The 20550-nt window shown below is 47.5% G+C and overlaps 1 protein-coding gene across 3 annotated transcripts; it reads left to right on the forward strand.

Annotated features, from left to right (window-relative positions):
- The first annotated feature begins 314 nt into the window (after positions 1-314).
- LOC144717282 (glucosaminyl-phosphatidylinositol-acyltransferase PIGW-like) lies at positions 315-19106 on the forward strand. Of its 3 annotated transcripts, none has more exons than XM_078592711.1 (9): positions 315-480; positions 3285-3471; positions 5225-5442; positions 6774-6999; positions 10063-10228; positions 11193-11440; positions 13310-13460; positions 15332-15494; positions 16089-19106. In XM_078592711.1, the coding sequence occupies exons 2-9, from the start codon at positions 3308-3310 to the stop codon at positions 16421-16423; spliced, it is 1671 nt and encodes a 556-aa protein (XP_078448837.1). In that variant the 5' UTR covers positions 315-480; positions 3285-3307; the 3' UTR covers positions 16424-19106. The 3 variants fall into 3 exon arrangements, with proteins under 3 accessions (XP_078448837.1, XP_078448839.1, XP_078448838.1); XM_078592713.1 differs by having other exon boundaries at positions 15332-15464; XM_078592712.1 differs by lacking the exon at positions 315-480 and adding an exon at positions 517-687.
- The last annotated feature ends 1444 nt before the right edge of the window (positions 19107-20550 follow it).

Here is a 20550-nt window from a genome sequence, read left to right on the forward strand (position 1 = left end):
CAACAACCACGCCCGGCCGCCTTTGTCTCCCCAGTGGCGATGTTTACGCACCGCACCAGAGGAGGCCACGGGAATCGAACCCGGTCTCCAGGTTCGTAGCGCTAACCGCTGCAAATACACACACGCACACAAAACTACAGGAGTGAAAAAAGTAGAGAAAATTATAAGCAAGTCCTCCCTCACTCAACGTGGATGGCAAAAGAGCTTGGCGGCTCATCGGATTTCGTGCGGTATTCTTGACGCGCCTGTCCTCACCCAACATGGCCGCTGCTGCTTCTGCTGGGTCGAGTGGCCTCGGCTCCGCCCTCTGCGTTAGTCGAATCGCTGCACGCGGAAACCGCTGCAATTAAATTTATTTATCTTTACAAACAATTTCCCTGGAAAGTCGTCGGTGATTTTTTTTCTTTTTCTCTACAATTTTCTTTTAAAAATTTAAAAGTCGCACCTTTTCGGCCAAGATTTGATTAAGCACCGAGTTTGGTAAGTTTAACGCGTGGGCGAAACGTCGTATTCGGATTGTAAATCTTGTGGGTTTTACTCTCCAACACACAACCGGTGTTGCTGTCCTAGTAACGAATTGGCCACGTTCTGTTTACGTGACAAACCCCTTACTAATTGATTGTGGCTGGTTTAACGACGCATTTATATTTACGCGATCTTACCCGGAAAAACAACTCTTACAGAGTGGTAAGTTCACCTTTTTGTTATTGTTGGTCTATGACTGGATAAATGTCCGAAGGCAGGTCCATGAATTCAGATGAAGGTATTTTTTATGAGATGTGCGTAAATAGTTAGTACTGTCACACAGTGACTTGGGCATAGTATTGTCCACCATTCTTGATGTAGATATACTCATAAATATCTGTGGTTGTCGGACGTACACGGATGAAACTGACTTTTGCATTCACGCTGAGATGGTGATGGTGCATGCAGTTTCAAACCAGGTAAGGCTCACTGAGCTACATAAAGTATATTCTTGGTTCTTTCGGTAAAGTCGCGTAGAAGGGAAATAATAAAATAATGCACATATAAAACAATTCAAATTCTCACGACGTTTCGACTGCAACACAAGCAATCATCATCAGGTGTGAAATCCACAGCAAGAAAATTTGAAAAAAGCTTTAAATCAAAATTCTACATAAAGTAGTTATTTTTCAGAAGCAACCTGTCCATCACAAATGATAGCTCAACGAAACCAATGACATGTTCCATAAATAATATATTTTTTAAAAGCGATATTACAGTGCATAACGAATGTCATCACATGTATTGTGGTTATTTTGAAATGTTCACTGTGAAGTTTCGTCATTTGTGAAACTTCGTACAGCAGGTTGTACTGATCATACCGTTTTTTTTAAATTATAATTGAGGGATGCAATCAAATGGATTTGTCCGTGCCGTACATTCGCCAGTGATCCTTGTTTGGTTTCTACTGAGACGTTTTATTGGCGGGGAGAAACCTTCGGTGTCAGGCTGGGAGGTCGTGAATGTTTTTATCTTCAAAGGGTTATATTTACAACTCGAAGGGATGTGTGGTATCATGGCACAGAGTTCACTGCACTGAGCCGGCTTCTCTTGAAACGCCTGGGTTCGAATCTTGGCCGCCGCCTGTGATTAAATTGGGTTCTCAAGTGTAGTGACAACTGTACATAGAATGATTATTGCACAATTGCCGCAAACATTTGCTCAATCCCAGCTCACAATAAAAAAAAAGGTGACTGCTGTGCAACAAATTATGAGGATGTTGCAGGGCGGTTGGAAAATTGCTTTCCTCTGCTCTGTGGACCAGAGGGCACTTGAAGGGTTCTCAGATGCAGCTCTATGATCTCTGCTTTCGTGGGCCATTCTCTAACGCGAAGGGATGCCCTTGTTCTGCGAGCGAGCCAGATTGATTATTTGTTTCATGCCATGACACCGATTGCACAATGGAAAAGTGACAAAAATTATCGCCAAAAAATGATGGAAGAATACGAATTAGGTTTTACCCTTTCTGGAAATGAAACAGGTGTTAAGATTTTCAAACAAAATATATACCTTTTGCAAGGCATCAAGTCTACACTAACCACACATACTTGTGGAAAAACATGCAAACAAACGTGCTCTGATAATACAGGGTGTTTTAAAAAGATGGATCCAATTTCAAAGCAGTATATTTCACGATGGCAACATGTTACAATTACACAAAAAGTTACAAACGGTTTAATGAGTTATCAAGTTTTACTCATCATTTTATAAATGCTCTATGTACCCTCCACCTGCTGTACGGACAACATCGAGACGATAGTTGAATTCGTCCCAAACGCCTCTCAAAGTGTCTTCTTCCACTGAAGTCACCGCTGCCGTGATTCTGTTTTTGAGGTCATCCAGATTAGTCGCTAATGGTGGCACGAAAACACCACGGGTCTTTGACGTATCCCCACAAGAAAAAGTCACAGGGTGTGGTGATGTCTGGGGATCTTGGGGGCCAAGAGTGTAGCGCCAAGTCTCGGGGTCCCGTGCGACCTATCCAACGTTGAGCCAGTGTGTCTTGCGAATGTCTGAGGCTAGGGGCTGTTTGTGCGCTGGGAGAGGCATTTAGCGGTAATCATTTGAAACTCTATCCCCCGCCCTTTCAAGTGGTAAGAGTTTCATTCATGGTCCGTTCGTGGTTGCAGAGATATAGCGATTTCAAATCGGGTCCATCTTTTGGAAACACCCTGTATATGCATTGTCTTTAAAACTGACTGTTATCTATTTGGTGTTTGAAACTCTTACCACCTGTTTTATTGCCACCAAGGGTAAAACCTATTAAAATAATGCATTATTTTTGATACTGGTTAAAGGTACCATTGATAATCACCAAAAAAGTTAACAATTGAAAAATGTAGGCATTGCTATATAAGAAGATGCTTAATATGTAATTGAACCTGCTGAAAATAATCTTGAGCATATCGCGATTTCGAAGTTTGAGCAACACAGACATAAGATGACCGAGAAGATAGCGGGAGTAAAGGCTGCAATGGTTTTGAAGCATAGTGAGAATGAAACTGGCAGAATGTCATATTTGGCATTGTATGAGGGGCGTATGTATTAGGAAAGCAGGAAGGTAGATAACCAGAAGGATTGACATTGTGAAGAAACAACTGAAAGAAAAGACTGGAATTATACAAAGAGATTTCCTTATCATTTTAAAAACATTCTAGTTTCACTCATACCACCACCTCACAGACAGTATCATTATTTCTGGTGAATTGCAACGATTGTGCCTTTTAAGTTAAACATATTACCTCTCCGCGGCCGCTTAGATCTCCAACGCAGTAGAGAAGAAATGGAGCCTCCCGATACCTCCTACAAGGAGCTCAAGGAGGCATTCGTGAGTAACCTCAATGGCACGGACGTCAGCGAGATCGCCCTCCTGCTCACCATCCTCCCTGCGGGAGACCTCTGTCGGGGCCTCCTGGGGCTCTTCTGGGCAGGCTCGGCAAGCGCAGGGTGAGTGCTGTCGCTGCAGAACGACGTGTCGACGATTATGATCGGTACTCCTGCTCACAATCCACACCTGAAATTGTGCACCTAACAATGGATTATTTTTAATAGTTTGTATTGCTTTTTTGGGGGGGGGGGGAGGTGAGTAGAGCACTGTGCTATTAACCCGGCGATCGAAGTTTATTTTACGGTCATGGTGTATGTCATCTGTCATGAGTGATATTTCAACCGACCCTTGGCCCCCCTTCAACAACCCGCACTGACCAGCGTGGTGAAGTATGACCAAACAACTCCCATGACTGACACGGTTTTGGAAGGCCTTCATTCAACAGAGGATTAACAAAGGGCTTCTAATATAACTTTTCGTCTTTTATCCCTCTATTTTATCCCGATTGCACGATCGGCATCAGATCACGCAACAAGGAACCCATTTGGATCGCCTGCACAGCAATGCAAAACCATTGTGTTAGATTGGCCTGTGGATGTGGATATCACAGAGCTACCTCTGAGTTCCTGTTAAGTGACCTTTGGTTCACAGAGTAGCACTTCCCCACCCATTCTGCCACTGAGACTAATGATTGTCACATGACAGCGAAACAAATATTTTTTATTCTTTGAACTGGAATTGATCTAAATTAAGTACGGAAACATTTAATGTGATGTTCTTTTGGTGTGGCCATTGGCGATTGGCTCAACCATAAGCATATTTTACTTGACAACCTAGTTTAATTATAAACGGTTCCCTTTTTTAGAAACAACAGTGTTATTGAAGATATACTCGATAAAAGATAATACTTTTCTTGAATTGAGCTATAAGAAGTTGGGAAAGAGGATGATGGGAGGGATTTCCAAAATCGTGCAGATAGAGAAATGTGTTGACTTGCAGTAAAGTGGCTGAGCAAAGGGTGGATAAGACAGCCAGTTTGATAGACTGATTCCTTGCCATGGGGTGGAGAATGCGATTTTGACCCAGAATTGGAGCAGGAGCAGCTCAGCGCTCTGACGCAATGCCCGATCCACAAATATGAAGGAGACATCACAGCGATACGCTTCGCTGCTCTTGACGCGGTTTTCTGGCTTTACCACCTGAATGTGAAAATACAGGTAGTCCTCTACTTACGATGGAGATGCGTTACGACGACCCCATCGTAAGTCAAAAATATCGTAAGTTGAAGATGGCCTAGCCTACTCAGGAGTCTTAAAGAATGGTGATAATTTAGCAAAACAGAGCAATTTACAGTACCGTACTGTATAAACGATATACTGTATGTATTTATTAATTACAATACTGTATTGCACAGTAAAATGTAAAGTAAAAAAAAGGTAAATTCTTCGCCTGCCTATATGAACTGCAATTTAATAGAAAGTTTTTTCAGGAAACAATCCTATCTGCATCACACAAGGCGGGAGATGCGTACATCCCGGCAGCGTCCCAACGTACAGTATCGTACCTCGTACGCTGCTGCGTTTGCCTGCCGCGCGAAATTTAAAATATTTTACAATTTTGTCTTATTGCTATCGCCATCCTAAGATCGAAATATCGTAAGTCGGACCATCGTAACTCGGGGAATATCTGTATAGCTGTTGCTCTGCATCCACATCATCAGCCATACAAAAGAAGACGAAACGCTCTGATCTCCAAGTCACCCGGTCACCTACTTAACGAATCTAATTGCGTACACGTGAGTTTCCCTTGCGGTAACGCCAGCGCCTGTGCCTCTCACTTGCGTCGTCCCCATTTGTTTGTCTGCGCCCACAGGGTGGCGTTTGTCCGCGACTTCCTGCTGCTCGTGCTGCCTTACACGCTGAGCACGACGGTGCTGGCGCCGCACATCAGCACGGTGCTTGTAGTCCTCCTGGCTGCCGCCGTCACGCTGACGGGCCTGCTGCTGCTCCTGCAGCGATCGCTCAAGTGCCGACGCAAGGCGGAAACAGCCTCTGCAACCGCCGATGCTGAAAACGTCAACGACAAAGCCGGTGACAATGCCGGCACGCTGGGCTGGGTTTTGGTGGCACCAGGAGAGCATTAAATATTCAATCGTTTAGTCCCGGTAGCGTAGCGGTTAGCGGCGCTGCACTACGAACCCGGCAACCCGGGTTCGATTGCTGCTCACGGCCTACATCGGTGGTGAATATCTGACTTCGTCCTATGGCTCTGTGAGGTCAAGTCAAGTCTATTTTGCACTCCTATGTTTTTTTGTAATTGTTTTTGTGTCGTAACTTGCTGACCCGTCCATACTGGACATTTGTGAAAAAGAGCTTCATGGCTCATCGGATTCCTGCAGTCTAAATAAAGATTCTGATTATGGTTCAAGTCAGCCTTAAATTCGTTCACAGTACGGTGTGTAATACATTAATGGTGGGGAGTGAGAAGCGGCCAGAGGTGATGCTAACCACCGCACACCCCCTTGTGTGCTGTGTTAGCCTCGTAGGTGCTCACTTACAGCACTTAGCCCCAATAGTCAGTGCTGGCTATATTGGGGGATCTTCTTCCTTGTGTTCACTTTCCCTGTAACTTTGCCTGTAATGATTAAATGTAACAGTTCATAGCCATTTGTCAACGCACTTCTGGATGTGGCCATAATTTGACATGCTGATCAGTGCGGGTTGGGGAAGAGAAGTTGGAGGCGCCCAGGACTGGTTTCCGATATCACTTGCACTGACATTAGGGCCCCACCTCATACTCATTTTATCAGAGAAACAGTTTTACCTGAGCTCTCCGATAATGGCTTTGTGTTGTATATGTATGTTGAACTTCTTTCCTACCATACATAGCTAACTGTGCTAATCGGAGGTGCGGGGGAAGGACAACAAACTAAACACAAAAAGCAGTTCTAAAGAAATTAATTTTCAATCTAGATGTAAAAGGGCATAGCTACATTGGCTTCCTAATATCGGAAGGAAGGGCAGCTACAGAGCACCACCGCCACGAAATCATGTGCAGGTGTTTTACTTGACTTTTACCTTTGAGCTTACTCCCCCCGCTAGGGATGTGCGCCCAATTTTTATGGTTAATCCCAAAAAAGAAAAAAAATCCGAAAATTGGGTCTAGGTATGAAATCTGATGGTCTAAAAAGAAAATACCCTTTTGTATTTTATTGATACGAAAGTATGACGTCACAGAAAAGAACGTCACACACGTATGACGTCACATGCGTGCATTTCACGCAAGAAGGGTGATGGTCACTTTTGCCAAGTTAATACTAAATGTACATTATCTGAAAATTCGAAAAGATCAGTTATGAAATGTCTTTAAAAAGAAAAAAAAATCCTTAAATCCTGTTTCTCTCATCGCCATGCCCGCACAGGCCAGCACCTATTCCTGTCAGAGGAGGGCCATGTGCGCTGCCTCACCCAGTTCCGCGCCTACACCAACCTGCTGACGGTTGTGTGCATCCTCGCCGTCGACTTCCGCGCCTTCCCGCGCCGCTTCGCTAAGACGGAGATGCACGGCACGGGCCTCATGGACCTCGGCGTTGGAACCTTCGTGCTTTCCAATGCCCTTGTGTCGCCCGAGGCGCGCAACGTGCTGAGGTTGGACAGCAAATCACCGGATATCACTCGTTACCGATGCTGTAGCCGTGACACGTACACGCACACACACCGACACGTGGACAGACACGAAAGCCACCAAAGACAAAGATCCCCCGTATAGCCTTAACAGACTGTTGGGGGAAGTGCTGTTAGTGAGTCACATCTATGAAGGCCGGCACGGCACACGAGGAGGTGGGTGGCCAGCACCACGGCCGGCCGATTTGTCTCCCCAAAGGCGATGTTTACACATCGCACCAGGTACTACATTTTTAGGCTGAGTCGACCTAGAGGAGGCCCAGGAACGGTTCAGATAATCGTCACGGGTGTTGGATGTGAGCGGGAATCGAACTTGGGTCACCGGGTTCGTAGTGCAGCGCGCTAACCGCTACCCTACACTTTCCCCACACCAACAACAACCGCCATTCGCCACTAAGTGGCGGTGACGTCACCACAACGCTTGTGCCAGGCTATGTGCACTTTGAGGCCACGTGAAGTGTTGACCGCCTGCTGGCAGGAGGTCACGGGGCAGACCCAGGTGGCACGGGTCGACTGACTGAGATGACTGGCTGATGGACCACCTGTGCCCCCTACTGTGCCAACTTGCTGTGCTTTAGCCACCCAGTGCTCCTCTCGTTGTTGTGAGCATCGCTCCTCCCCCCTCTATTGTTGTTGGAGGGTGACTGCCTCCAACTGCCCAGTAGCATCCTTTACGAGCCTCCTCCAAAGAGGCCGATTTTGACACCGCTGGTACTAATCGGCGCCCGTTTAGTCCCCTCTATCCGGCCGAACAAAAGCTGTTTATGCATGCGGTGGCTGGGCATGCGGCTACATGACCCAGCCAACGCAGCCTTGCCTGCCGGAGGAGCTCACCGATGGGACTTTGTCCAGATCTTTCAAGGATATGTGAGCTCCTCACACAATCCAGCCTGGTTAAACCCAGGATGGATCGTAGGCAGGCCAGCCTAAATGTTTCTAACTGGCTAAGATGTTCCATTAGGGGGGTCCACATTTCGCAAGCGTAGAGAAGGGAGGGAATAACTGTGGCCGAGAAGACCTGAAGCTTCGTGCGGAGTGACAGACCAGGTAGCTTCCACACAGCATTACGCAACCGATGAAAAGATAATGCCGCTCGACTGATTCGGAGTGAGACCGCTGCTGTTAAACTGGAGCCGGTCATGAGCACACTACCAAGGTATGGGAAACTCTCCACTCTTTCCACAACTGCCCTATCACCAATTGGGAGTTGTGGGGGTGGAGTGTCTGATGGTACAAAATACCCAGGCAGTGCTTAGTTTTGGTGGGGTTGATGGTAAGGCCCGACCTCTTAGTGGCAAGCTCCAGGTTCAGCAGCAGTGCCTCCAACTCCTCCTCTGAGTGAGCAGCAATTACCAGATCATCGGCATACATAACATGGTTGAGCAATAGGGAGCCATCCCTTGACCGCACCTGGGCATCAATCAGCCTCCCATTGTATCTGTACCAGATGGAAATTCCTCCGGTACAGCTATTGAAGGCTTCACGGAATCATGGTTAATGCATGTCTGCATTAACCATGATTCCTTGTAAAAGGTTTCAGTTTGGTGTTTTAACATCTTAACACCTGTTTTTTTTGCCAGAAATAAGGGGAAAAACCTATTATCATTGAAGTCACCCAACAAGATGACTCTATCCCGAGGGGCCACTTTAGCCAGCACCTGTCACATAGGTCATAGAAGGCATCTGACTCATCTGCCTTGCCTGCATCCCTCCACGGATGTTCGTCTTTGGTGGGGGCATAAGTAACCACAACCACCACTCCTAACCTACGGTTGATGGGAAGGCGAGCCCAAAGTAGCCTGGGGCTTACAGCTTTCCACACCTCGCCGCCACGCTCCCATGTCCCCTTCATTCTTTTGTTCAGAAGAAGAGCCACTTCCTGTTGTTTGGCAGTCTCCTGCCCCGAGTAGAGGACTGTCCACCCCTCATGGTGGCAGGAGCCAGAGCCGGTCCACCGGACCTCCTGAATACCATCGAGATCCAGGTGGTACCGGTCCAGCTCCCGACAGAGGAGTGGCAGCCTCTCCTTTGCAGTGAGCGTTCGAACATTCCACGTTGCCATCCGTAGTGGCTTTTTGTTGTTTCTGGGGGAGCCCCTGAGGGTAAGGATTCAGACTCCTGGCTCCGCCAAATGAGGTTTGGCCAGGAGACGTCATAGATGCCTGTCTCCCCGGGGCCTCCGGCACAAGCTTAGTAAATGTTTTACCTCCTAGTTTAGTGGTAGTTAATTGAAGGTGGAGGGGTTACCAGCCCCTCGCACCTGTCCAGAGCCCCCTTTTGGCCGCTGTGGTGGTTACAAACGCTATGAAGGGAAAGGCCAATCTAAATTGGCCCTCCCCCCACGGCACTGCCCACCACAACGTTGCCGTCCGGCACCACGAGGAGGTATGGAGTTGTTTTTTTCTGGACCCCACACCACGCGCACACACACTCATTTAGGCAGTTCACTGCACAAACATACACGCAAACACACATGCATGTCATCGTGAATACACAAGACAGAGAATCCCCATCTAGCTGTACAGACTGTATGGGCAAGTGGTATTATCGAGCAACTGCCGCACACACCCACACAGGCTCTCACAGAAACATGTTGCTCACACACACGCACACCCAACAGCTGGCAGTCTCCACTAGATTGTTGTGACGCCGCCACAGCGCTTGTGGCAGGCCGGGTGAAGGCTTGTTTCCAAGCAGGTTCAGCGAGCCACCAGCCCGTTACAAATTATAATGAAAATTACAGCGTTGACCCGTAAGAACATTTTACCGAGAAGCTCTGCAACACTTGCAGGGTGAAAAAAAGAAAACAAATAAATTAAATCACCGTTTTCTTTTTCTCTTTTTTTAACCTACGTGACTTTACCGAAAAATCCAAAGAGTATGGATCCTTGCAGTCACGAAAGCTTCAAATCTAGAACTTGCAGGGTGGATGGTGTCAAATGCGACGGCTCTTCTCGCTCGTCTGAACTCGTCCCCGCTCTACTCCATTCTCCCTCACGTCGCCCCATCGGCGAACACATTTAACAGCGACAAGCGCGGCGCGCGCAGCGTGACGAAGCAGCTCCTGGCAGTATGGCCCCTGCTGCTGCTGGGGCTGGTGAGGCTGGCGAGCATCAAGGGCATGGATTACCAGGAGCATGTCACCGAGTACGGCCTCCACTGGAACTTCTTCTTCACCCTCGCGCTCGTGCGGGTGAGTTGCGCATTGCCGCGCTCTCCTCCCGTGCCTTCCTCCTCTCCCCGGATGAGTCCGTGGCCGCGATACAACATGGGACAATATGCAGCGGGGGAGGGTGGGGGGGAGAGGGGGGGTGAGAGCGGCGTAGGCTGCGGCATGGTACCGTGCAGGAGAAATTTAAAATGTACCACTGGTCTACAGTCAAAATGCTTCCGAAATAAATGTAGTCCAACTTTACTAATTCTGGGTCACTGATAATGAAAATGATGCTTAAAATTGTTTATTGGCTCTAGTTTTCAAGATATGCTACTGGGTCAGTATATACGACCCTTGACTTGGGAATGGCGGAGGATAAGTGAGTTATAAAAGAAAGGGATCTCAATTTAAACCAGAAATGACTAAAAAATACATCTGTGACTGGATCTATGAATAAATCTATGACTGGGTTTGGACAGTACTTGCTTTTTGAGCAAAACAATGAATGATGCAATCTGAACCTGGTATTGCATCATACATGATATTAATTTTTTATTGTCATATTTGTTTTAATTGTCATATTTGAATTCACCATATAAAAATTCATAATAAACAGCATATTTAATCTCTGAAGCAGACGAAATCTAAAAAATTGTAGACCAGTGTACTCAGGGAAATGTCGGCACCACATTGCGGCAACGAAACGCACGAATACACGTAATACAAATGCCTTTCTAACACTGTGTCGCCTACGGGCGTGGACATGCGATCTCTCTGTGCATTGTGTCCTTAGTAACCTTAGTTGTGTTTCTGGGGCTCAGTTTCGGGGGCTGATACTTTTACCATATACAGATGATCATCGATAATTATGCAGTGTCATTATCCATCTTCCAACATTATCCGGCGCCCCCTCCCCCCCGAAGCCGCCGGATAATCGATGATCTACTTAAGGTTGAGAAGTAATCTAAGACCCTCGCCACCACCGCCAAACCCGCTCATGCAGGTGATGTCGGTGCTGGTGAGCGCGTGCGGCGTGCGGCGCTACTGGGTGGCAGCAGTGCTGCTGGCCGTCTCGTACGAGTTGGCGCTGCACAACCTGGGCCTCAAGTCGCTTGTGCTGCTGGGCTGGGACGGCACGGGCGGGCGCGACGACCTGCTGAGCGCCAACCGTGAGGGTATCGCGTCCGTGTGTGGATACCTGGCGCTGTACGTCGCCGGCGTGCACGTCGGAAGCTACTTGCACCGTGTGAGGTGACGATTCTACTGCTCGCTCATTGGTTGGTTGGGTTTCACTCATTGTTTTATAGTTTTTTTTTCCCCACAGTTGCTGAGCACAGACCCACAGGCTCAAAACGCCAAGCCAAATGCTGTGAAAGGATAGGGCAAGCAACTTTGGGTGCCACAGTGGTGAGATGTTAACTACCTCGCCTGGTATACAGGAGGTCGTGGGTTCGATCCCGACCCTGACGCCTGTATATTTGGGATTTTCGTGTACTCCTCGTGGTCGCGTGGATTTTTCTCTGGATCCTCCGGTTTTTCCCCCCACATTTAGAAACATGCATTTAAAGTATTGAGCTATCATTTGTGACCAGGTCGCTTTTGAAAACGAGCTATATAGCTCAGTGGGCCTTACCTGGTGAAATAAAGATAGTAAAGAGAGTCTTCTCAACTTGGAAGTCTGGAATATAATGTGTCAGGAAAGTGTGCTGTAGATGTACATATATTCAGGAGACGGAGGAAGTTTGCGATGGGCGGGACATGTGTGTGGCAGATGGAGGAGGGCAGGTTTATCGAGATAGCATTGGAGTGGCACCCAGAGGGTTGGTGACCAAGGTAAAGGATGACCCCAAAGCTGGACACTGGGATATTGTGAGAGCGGTCCTTCGGAAGGCCGGGTATCAATTTTACAACGGGCGAGGAATCTGGCGAAAGGAAGCCGATGGTGAGGTCTGGTGGAATCAACGCCGTTGGTCAAGATGATTTTTTTTATTATTATTCATAGTTGCTGAACATGAACAGTAAACAGCACTCCTAAGGGTGTAATAAATAAGAGTTATTAATACGTTTCTGAAATTGAGCAGAGTTCTAATAACTTGGGTAAAAAAACGATAGGAGGGAATTGCAAATACGAGCGGTGTGAGTTTAGAAACAAAAACGTGTATTTCACTTAATTCGTCACTCATTCGTTGCTCTGTTACTAACTCAGTCTTATCACCTATCAATCACTCATCAGCGACCTGAGAATGGATCTCAGTTTGTAGGGATGTAAGGGCAATTGGCTAAGGATGGCAGAGCATTTTGCCTCACTTTTCCTTTAAAGGGACAAGAAATTGAAAGTGTCTCCAAGCTCAAGTTAGCATTGGGCAGTTCTCATCTCCAATGTTGACCCAAAGGCAGTGGGTGTAAATTCTACCTTCAGTCCACAGAACAGCCACTGTCGACTTCCCACAATATGGTATTCATTTTATTAGCCCTTGTTAGATGATGATGATAATAATGATGATGATGTTAACCAATGACCAAATCACCTGGAATATGCACAATCTCATCAGATCTCAGAAGCTAAGCAGGCCGGAGCCTCGATAGCGCTTGAATGGGTGACCACCATGCGTTGCAGGTGTTAGAGGCTACAGGCTGCAGGGCTGCGTGGTGGTGGTGGTCGACAGCGAGCAATGCCACGTCGTGAGACGAAGCATCCATTCACTGGCACGTCCGAGCTGCACTGAGCGTGAGCCCACCTCGTCCATGGGTGATTTTCCACTGGCTATTTGCCAAGCCGCACCAGAAACAAACCGTGAAGCTCTGGCTTCCACAAGCCATCTGAATCAACGGATCAGGACCAATCAGGGTCACGTGGGTGGGGTTCATAATTTCGGTCATTGCCGTCAGTCACTGCACTGAACTGACACGTCATATGGCGCTGAGGTCAAGTGTTGTGTGTGACGTTATCGGCATGGCTTGACTTCTGCAGTGGATAAACAACCTGGCACTCTCCCTGTGCTGCAATTGGCTGGCTCAACATGGCCCCGCTGGAGCTCGGTTTTAAAGTGGAAAAGAGACCATTGGAATGATGATGATGTTGATTTAATCACAAAAATCGCATTGTGTGTCATGACACAGCCACTCGTGCCTGGGCCTGAGAGACTGTGTGCTCGTGGTGCTCACGATGTTGTCCGGCGTCACGATGCTGTGGGTCGCGCTGCTCTTGTGCCGGAGCGGAGTGGACAACGTCTCGCGCCGACTCGCCAATCTCGCCTTCGTGCTCTGGACGGTGAGTAGTGGTGGATGTGGTGGCCGTTGTGTTGGTGGTGGTGGTGGCAGTGGTGGCGTTCATGGTGGTAGTGATGGTGGCAGTGGCGGTGGTGGTAGTGGCGGTGGTTGGTGGTGATGGTGGCAGTGGTGGCACCAGTGGTGGTGGTATGAGCGCTGGTGGCAGTGGTGGTGATGGAGGCAGCGGTGGTGGTGGCGGAGGAGGAAAGATGGGCTAAGCTTGTAAAGGCAGTATTAATATTCTCAAAACGAATTAGAAAACAATCGTACGTACACTTGGATTATGTAACACTTTCCAACGTGTTTTCGTTTTTGAATGTATTTATTTAGTAGTATGGAAGCCGGCGGGTATCTGTCAGGGTCAATAGTGTTTTGTATACTTGTATAGTGACTGACTCAGAGACACTAGAGTAGGAGGCAAACAGCCTTAACAGTTCACACTTTAGCAACTACGGTTCCCAGTCAGGACAGCTGGCAGACTGCCTGACTGGCGACGCCGAGATGGTGAAGACGGTGACGGCGACGAAGACTCCAGCAGCACGATGGGATCCCTCTCCAAACGACAGCCCCGAGGTCCCCTCCCAGGGCCCCTCTTATACTGCCAGCGTTGCCTGGTTCCGCCCCGGCAACGCCCCCCTTCTAGAAGCTACTAGCAGTTTCTCGATGAGCCCCTTCCGTAACCTTTCCCCTACATCCCCCTCTCTGGTCTATCACGTGACCTGCTGTCAGTCAGGGCTGCTGTAGCTGCAGATCCCCTTCCCTCCCAGCAGCCAGTGCTAAGTGACTGATTCTATGTCACTACACTTGTAAAGAGTAATTTTAGCTCTGGGTTGTGTCTGCAAGATTTGGGAAACCCTTTGACCAATTTCACCAATTTTTTACTTGTGGAATGTATACTAATGTTTCAGTCACATTGGATCGTGTTTATGAAGGTTATCGTGCCCCCCCCCCCCCCCCCATGTTACGGACAGATGGATAGACGATCTTATTGCAGAAAATATTTCAAGATTATTCGAGAAGCATTCAAACCGGAATTGAAAGGTGCCCAGGTGACTTGGTGGTCAGAGCACTGAGCTGGCACCGCTGAGGTCGTGGGTTCCAATCTAGACAGTCATCTGTGATTATAGAGAGTAGATGCGTCTCAACCAATGGCTGCACGAAAAACAAACCCAACCCATCGCATTAGCTTTGGTTCCGATACTTAATTTGCCTGAATTTCCAGCTCTGAGAATCCTAAATATCTGAGAATTCAAATTATCCTTGGACTGATTATTTAACTGCGATGAACCCCTTGTAGAAAGTTGGGTGAAAAAGTGCTGCTCACACCCCAACATTACTGTGTAGAGCTGAGGTCTTGGAAGTAGTATTGCGATGTCCGTTTCTGTGGGTCATTCTCCAACACTAAATACATTTTTTTTTTACCAGGTAAGGCCCTACTACGCTATATAGCTCTTTTTTTCACAAGCGACCTGGCCACGAATAATAGATCAACGAAGTGTCTTATCACGTGGAAATGTATAGCAGCCAAACGCATGTTGATTCTAAATGTGGAGGGAATAAGTAGAGGACCCGGAAAAAAAATCCACACGACCACGAGGGGAGAACATGCAAACTCCAAATATACAGGTATCAGGGTCGGAATCAAACCCACAACCTCCTGTATACCAGGCGAGGTAGTTAATATATCGCCACTGTACGTCCCCACACGGTGGGAGGGAGGGAGGGGATGGGGTTGGGATTTCACTGCTCTGTGAGAGGTGAGAGATCTGTCAGGACTTGCAGAGAGGGAAGTGGTAATTGGAGAGAATTCCAAACATCAGACAGTAAGAGATTGTGACGAGACACTTCGTTTGCCTTTCTGTTCATCCTCAGCTGGCCCAGAGCATCCTCTTCATCTCCACCGCCATGCTCTTCGACCTCCTGCTCGTGGGCGTGACGCGACTGGTCGGAGGTGGTCACGCGGCGAGCGTCCCGCAAGTCGACGACGGGATGCCAGTGCACAAAGGTCGGCAAAGGGTCGCCCCCTGCTGGGCAGGTAATGGGGCGGTTCGCTGACCGGGTCACTGGGAGAAGTCCTGCAATGACCCGGGCAAAGGGTGGGGGGCAGGGGGGGTGCTCTCAGCCTTGCTGTTTTCCGTGAATGTAAATGTGTACAAGTACAGTCTTTTTTTTTATCCACTGCTGGATGGAGGGCTCTCCCCACTTCGTGTGAGCTCTAGGGGTTTGATTTTTTCAAATGTTAACTTCACTGTGCTGGTCGGTATGGGTTGAAGGCGAGGAGCGGCATAGACATGGGAGCGTAGAAGTACAGCACAATGGATTTAGCTGAACTGCGCTCTTCTGCCTACCACGTAGCCCCACAAGCCTATAACTTCTGTCTTGCATGGTGGCTGCCCATCCAAAAACTGTCCAGGCTCAATCCGGCTTAGCTTCGGACTTCTGATGAAATTTGGTCATAGGTGTGAGTAACTCTAATACTTTCACCCTTGTATAATTAGACATAATGGGTATATAATCGGTCAAAAAGGGTTGAAAGCACAAAAGCTTTCCAGCCGAGTTGGAAAAAGCAAAAACAAAAAAAAATTACCAAAGTAAATTACAACGGTGATTCATTCTTCCGTCACCGCAGACTCCCGCGAGCTGGCGCGCCGGGCTGGTCGGTCGGATGTGGCGGGGGCAGAAACAGCGGGCGGCGCCAGCGGAAAGGTCGCGGGCGGCGCCGACGGTGGAGGGAAATCGTCGACCCGACCGCCGCCGAAGCACTGCCTGCTGGCAGCCATCAACCGCAACCAGCTGTTCTTCTTCCTCATCTGTAACCTGTGCACGGGCCTAGTGAACGTGTGCACCGACACGCTGGCGGCGTCCGACTCGAAAGCCACCGCAACAATGACGCTCTACCTGCTGACAGTGACGCTCATCACCTTCGTGCTGCACCTGCGCCAGGTCACGCTCAAGTGCTGGTGATGAGCGGTGCTGCAGTCACGGGGGGTGGCCGGGTGGGCCGGGAGTTTGCGGGTCGTAGAGAGAGATGCTGGGCCAGCACCGCTGACAATGCGGGTTTGTGATTATGTAGCTAAGTTCTCTCAATCGCAGAGAGTTGATGGCCTCTGGCCCGATGGCCAATGAATGCGCACAAAAAAAACTACGAACGTAAGTTTGGGTTTTAACTTAATTTGGCTAAATTCCAGCTCTGTGAATTTTGAATCGTGTTCGAATTAGGGTTTCTTGGGTATTGGTGGCAGGGTCGCTCAGAGGTCATAGACGATGAGATGAGATGGTCGCCTTGACTTCCTGGGTTTTGAGTCTGGGTTTCTCACCCGCCTACAACCCCGACTGTTTTCAAACTTAAAGTTGGATTTTCACTTCATTTGGCAAAAATGTAAGCTCTTAGAATGAAAAATAATCCCATTGACCACCGTACGCCTAAGTTTCCATCCCAGCAGGCACTGATAATTAAACTGGGCATGTGTATGCTCTCAGCATGGTCACCAATGACTACAAAAAAAATATCACTTTAAAGTTGGTTTGTAACTTACATTTTATCCATTTCGAGTTGACATCCATCTGATGAACATTTCTTAGGTGGGCATGTGGGAAAGTGTGCTGTTTATTGTGTGGATACAAAAGGTGACTTTGACAGTAACTTGGAAGTAGTTCTGCAATATCTGCATTCGCGGGCCGTTTCATAGCACGCGGGTGATGCACTACTCTGTAAGTTCTGAGGGGAATTTCATCTCATAACCAGATGGAAATAGCACAATTGGAAGCAAAATTGGGAAAAATAAAAATTAGTAAGATGTAAAAATATATAACCCATAAAACATTTTGTGACAATTTTATTACATTAATGAAATAATATCGAAACACAGCAATGCAGCAATTTATGTCTGCTTGTATATTTAAAAAACCTGCTTAATCACCTTGAAATCAAGGCTCTGAGCTCCAGAATGGTGTGCCACCCTTGTTGCTGTTGTCACTGCCGGACGTATATGCGTGTATGTTGAACTTCTTTCGCACCGTACATAGCCAACCGTGCCAATCGGAGGTGTAGGGGAAGAACAAACTGAACCAAAAAGCAGTTCTAAAGAAATTAATTTGTCAATCTAGATGATTTAATAGGGCATAGCTCCAGTGGCTTCCTAATATCGGAAGGAAGACCGTTCCAGACAGCCACAGAAGTACGTTTGAAAGCGCTCGATGGCAGTGACAGCCGTCTTTGTTTGATGGCCAGCCAAAATCCGCTGCTGTGAGGATGATCGGAATTTGCGTGATGATGGTTTATGCTCCTTGCTGATTTTGGTGGACGATGGGCTTATTCTTCCCTTCCTTTCCTTAACCATTCTTGTCCAGAAGTGCCCTCTGAACGGTGCAATGTCGTCAATTCTGCCGCCACTTGTTCCACCATCTTTCGCTTCCCTCGCCTTCTCTCGGCATCTACTTCCGTAGTTAATTGTAGGTCTCTCTTCTCAAGTTCTCATACCGTGGGCCTACGCATTCCAATTTATTTTGTGCTAGCGGAAAGTACCTGGCGTTGCTCGGTTCTTTAAAATATTTCAAAACTACTCTTAAAAATCTAACAGCAGTGCATACTGTGGTGGTACCTGCTATGACTACAGCAGTGCATACTGTGGTGGTGCCTGCTTTCACTGCAGCAGTGCATACTGTGGTGGTACCTGCTATTACAGCAGTGCATACCGACTGTGGTGGTACCTGCTATCACTACAGTAGTACATGCTGACTCTATAACAGTATTTATCTACTCTATAGCACAAAGTACTCACCTGACAAGAGTGGCGTGGTGAGGCCTAGTCCCGTGTAGAGCCTCCTGCCTTGCCTAGATTGTCCAGCCGGCCGAGGTGGAACTTTGGCAGGCTGTGAAGATTTAAGCTCAGCGTTTAGTGTTTTTTAATAGCATTTTTAACGCGAAAGAAAATGCCCCCCTCACTCCCACCGAAGGCGTGCGACTTGGCATGGGGTTGTCTTCCTAGCAGCTGATTGGTTGGTGCAGTGGAAGTGATGACATTCCTAGCAACCACTGCCATGCCCCTAGATTTGCGATCTGACTAGGGGCGTACATATGTACTACTCTAAGATGTTTTACGTTTTACCTTGCAGCTTTTCGGAGCCGACTAAAATCACAGCCTGACAGATTTTACGGGCATTTTCTGTACTCAGGCCACTGATGGCTTTTGACTCTCAATTCTCTTTCTTTTAATGGATAAAACTTCAAACGCACGTCGAACAGCTTATGTAATTACAGATATTTTATACTACAACTAGCTTTACTACCTAGCTTCGCCCGGGACTTGGATTCACCACACCCGGCCGCCTTTGTCCTCCCAGTGGCGATGTTCACACACCACACGAGTTACTCGTTTGAGGCTGAGTCGACCTAGGGGAGGCCCAGGACCGGTTCAAATAATCGTCACCGGTGGTGGCCGTGAGCGGGAATCGAACTCGGGTCGCCGGGTTCGTAGTGCAGCGTGCTAACCACTACACTACCGCTCCCCCCCCCCCACAAACATGCGTGTCCATAGGTACACATACATGCGCTTGCAGCAGACACACACAACTTTCAGGGTGCGTACGGCAGTAAACGACTGAAATAATAAACCAATGCTGCGCGAATAACGCCTTCGACCTGCAACACATTTGTATGGCACTTTACTCACGGAGGGTTGGGGGGGGGGATGCGTGACATCAGCAGGCACACTGTGTTACGCTTCCGCATGCGGGTGACATGACAGATGCAACGTCACAGCTCACTTGCCGTGCAAAATATTTGCATTATTGCGCCCCCCCAAAATACATTTAAAAAAATAATTTTTGCATGGTGTACAGTCTGGAAAATACCCACATGCCAAATTTCAAGTTTGTTGCATGTCGAACAAACACGCATTCACAAATTTCCCTTTTATATAAAAATAATATATATAGATTACATTGTGTTGAACTGATCGTCATCACTATTAACTTAGGACCCAGGCGAGACACAATACAGTTGCATTTACACACCCGTTTCTCGTCAGGAAAGGAAATACTTTATTGGAAGTAGTACACAGCAACAAATTAACACAAATTAAAACCCAAAATCCACACCAATATATGATAGTACCTTATTACAAAAAAATGTCGTGTAAATGATGACCGCGTTGAGTTGTGTTTTTTACTTGATATTCCAACTCGACCTTAAACGCCCTTCGACCAATCCAGAGGGCACCCGGTTTCAATTTGCTGGCACGACAGTAGAAACGGTGCTCAAGTTTGCAGAATTCCCCACCTCTTGTAAGACCACAGTAGAACAGCGGGTCGCACGCTCCGAGGCAAAGTCTGGGTACTCGCAACTATTCCAAGACATCTTGTAAGAGTAGGCCAAATATCCTCCAGTTCAGACCCGAGTCTATGCCTCCTTTAAAAAGAATAATTTCCACCTATTTCCTTGGTATACACACACACAGATGGCTATTGGCTGCAGTTTACACCCAAGTTTTGTACCAAGAAAACAGCGCAGCGTTGTGTAGCGAAGCGTGGGACGCTCGGGAGAACAGGAATGCGGTCCTCTCCATTTAATCGTGCGGATTGTGAATGTGTCATTTAAATATGCCAAAAATATAATCGGCGACAATGTTAAAAGCAAATTTCGATTTAAAGCTTTCGTGACTGCAGGGATTCATCTTCTTGGTTCTTTCGGTAAAGTCACGTAGAAGGGAAGTAATAAAATAATAAAAATAAAACATAATAAAACAATTCTCACGACGTTTCGGCCACAACGCAAGCAGCCATCCTCAGGCGAAGAATGAAACACCCCAAGCTTGGAGCGTATATTTAAGCTGGGTTAGAGGGGGGGGAGGTGGGAAGAAGAGCGCCTAAACAAAATAATTTGCATATCAAGAGGAATTCAGCATATGGAAATGCGTAGGAGGTGGGCGGGGGGGGTTCCAAATCAATACTATGCCCGTGCATTATGCAGGATTAGCAGCATCAAAGGGGGGGGGGAAGTGGGGGAGCATTAACAAAGGAAAGGAATGTTAATAGTATGTAGCTGTAGTTACTAAACAACCACGTAAAAAACTACAGTATAAACTGCATGA

The sequence above is a fragment of the Lampetra planeri genome, chromosome 3 (genome assembly GCF_965212315.1).
Source record: "Lampetra planeri chromosome 3, kcLamPlan1.2.h2, whole genome shotgun sequence".
Classification (NCBI taxonomy): domain Eukaryota; kingdom Metazoa; phylum Chordata; class Hyperoartia; order Petromyzontiformes; family Petromyzontidae; genus Lampetra; species Lampetra planeri.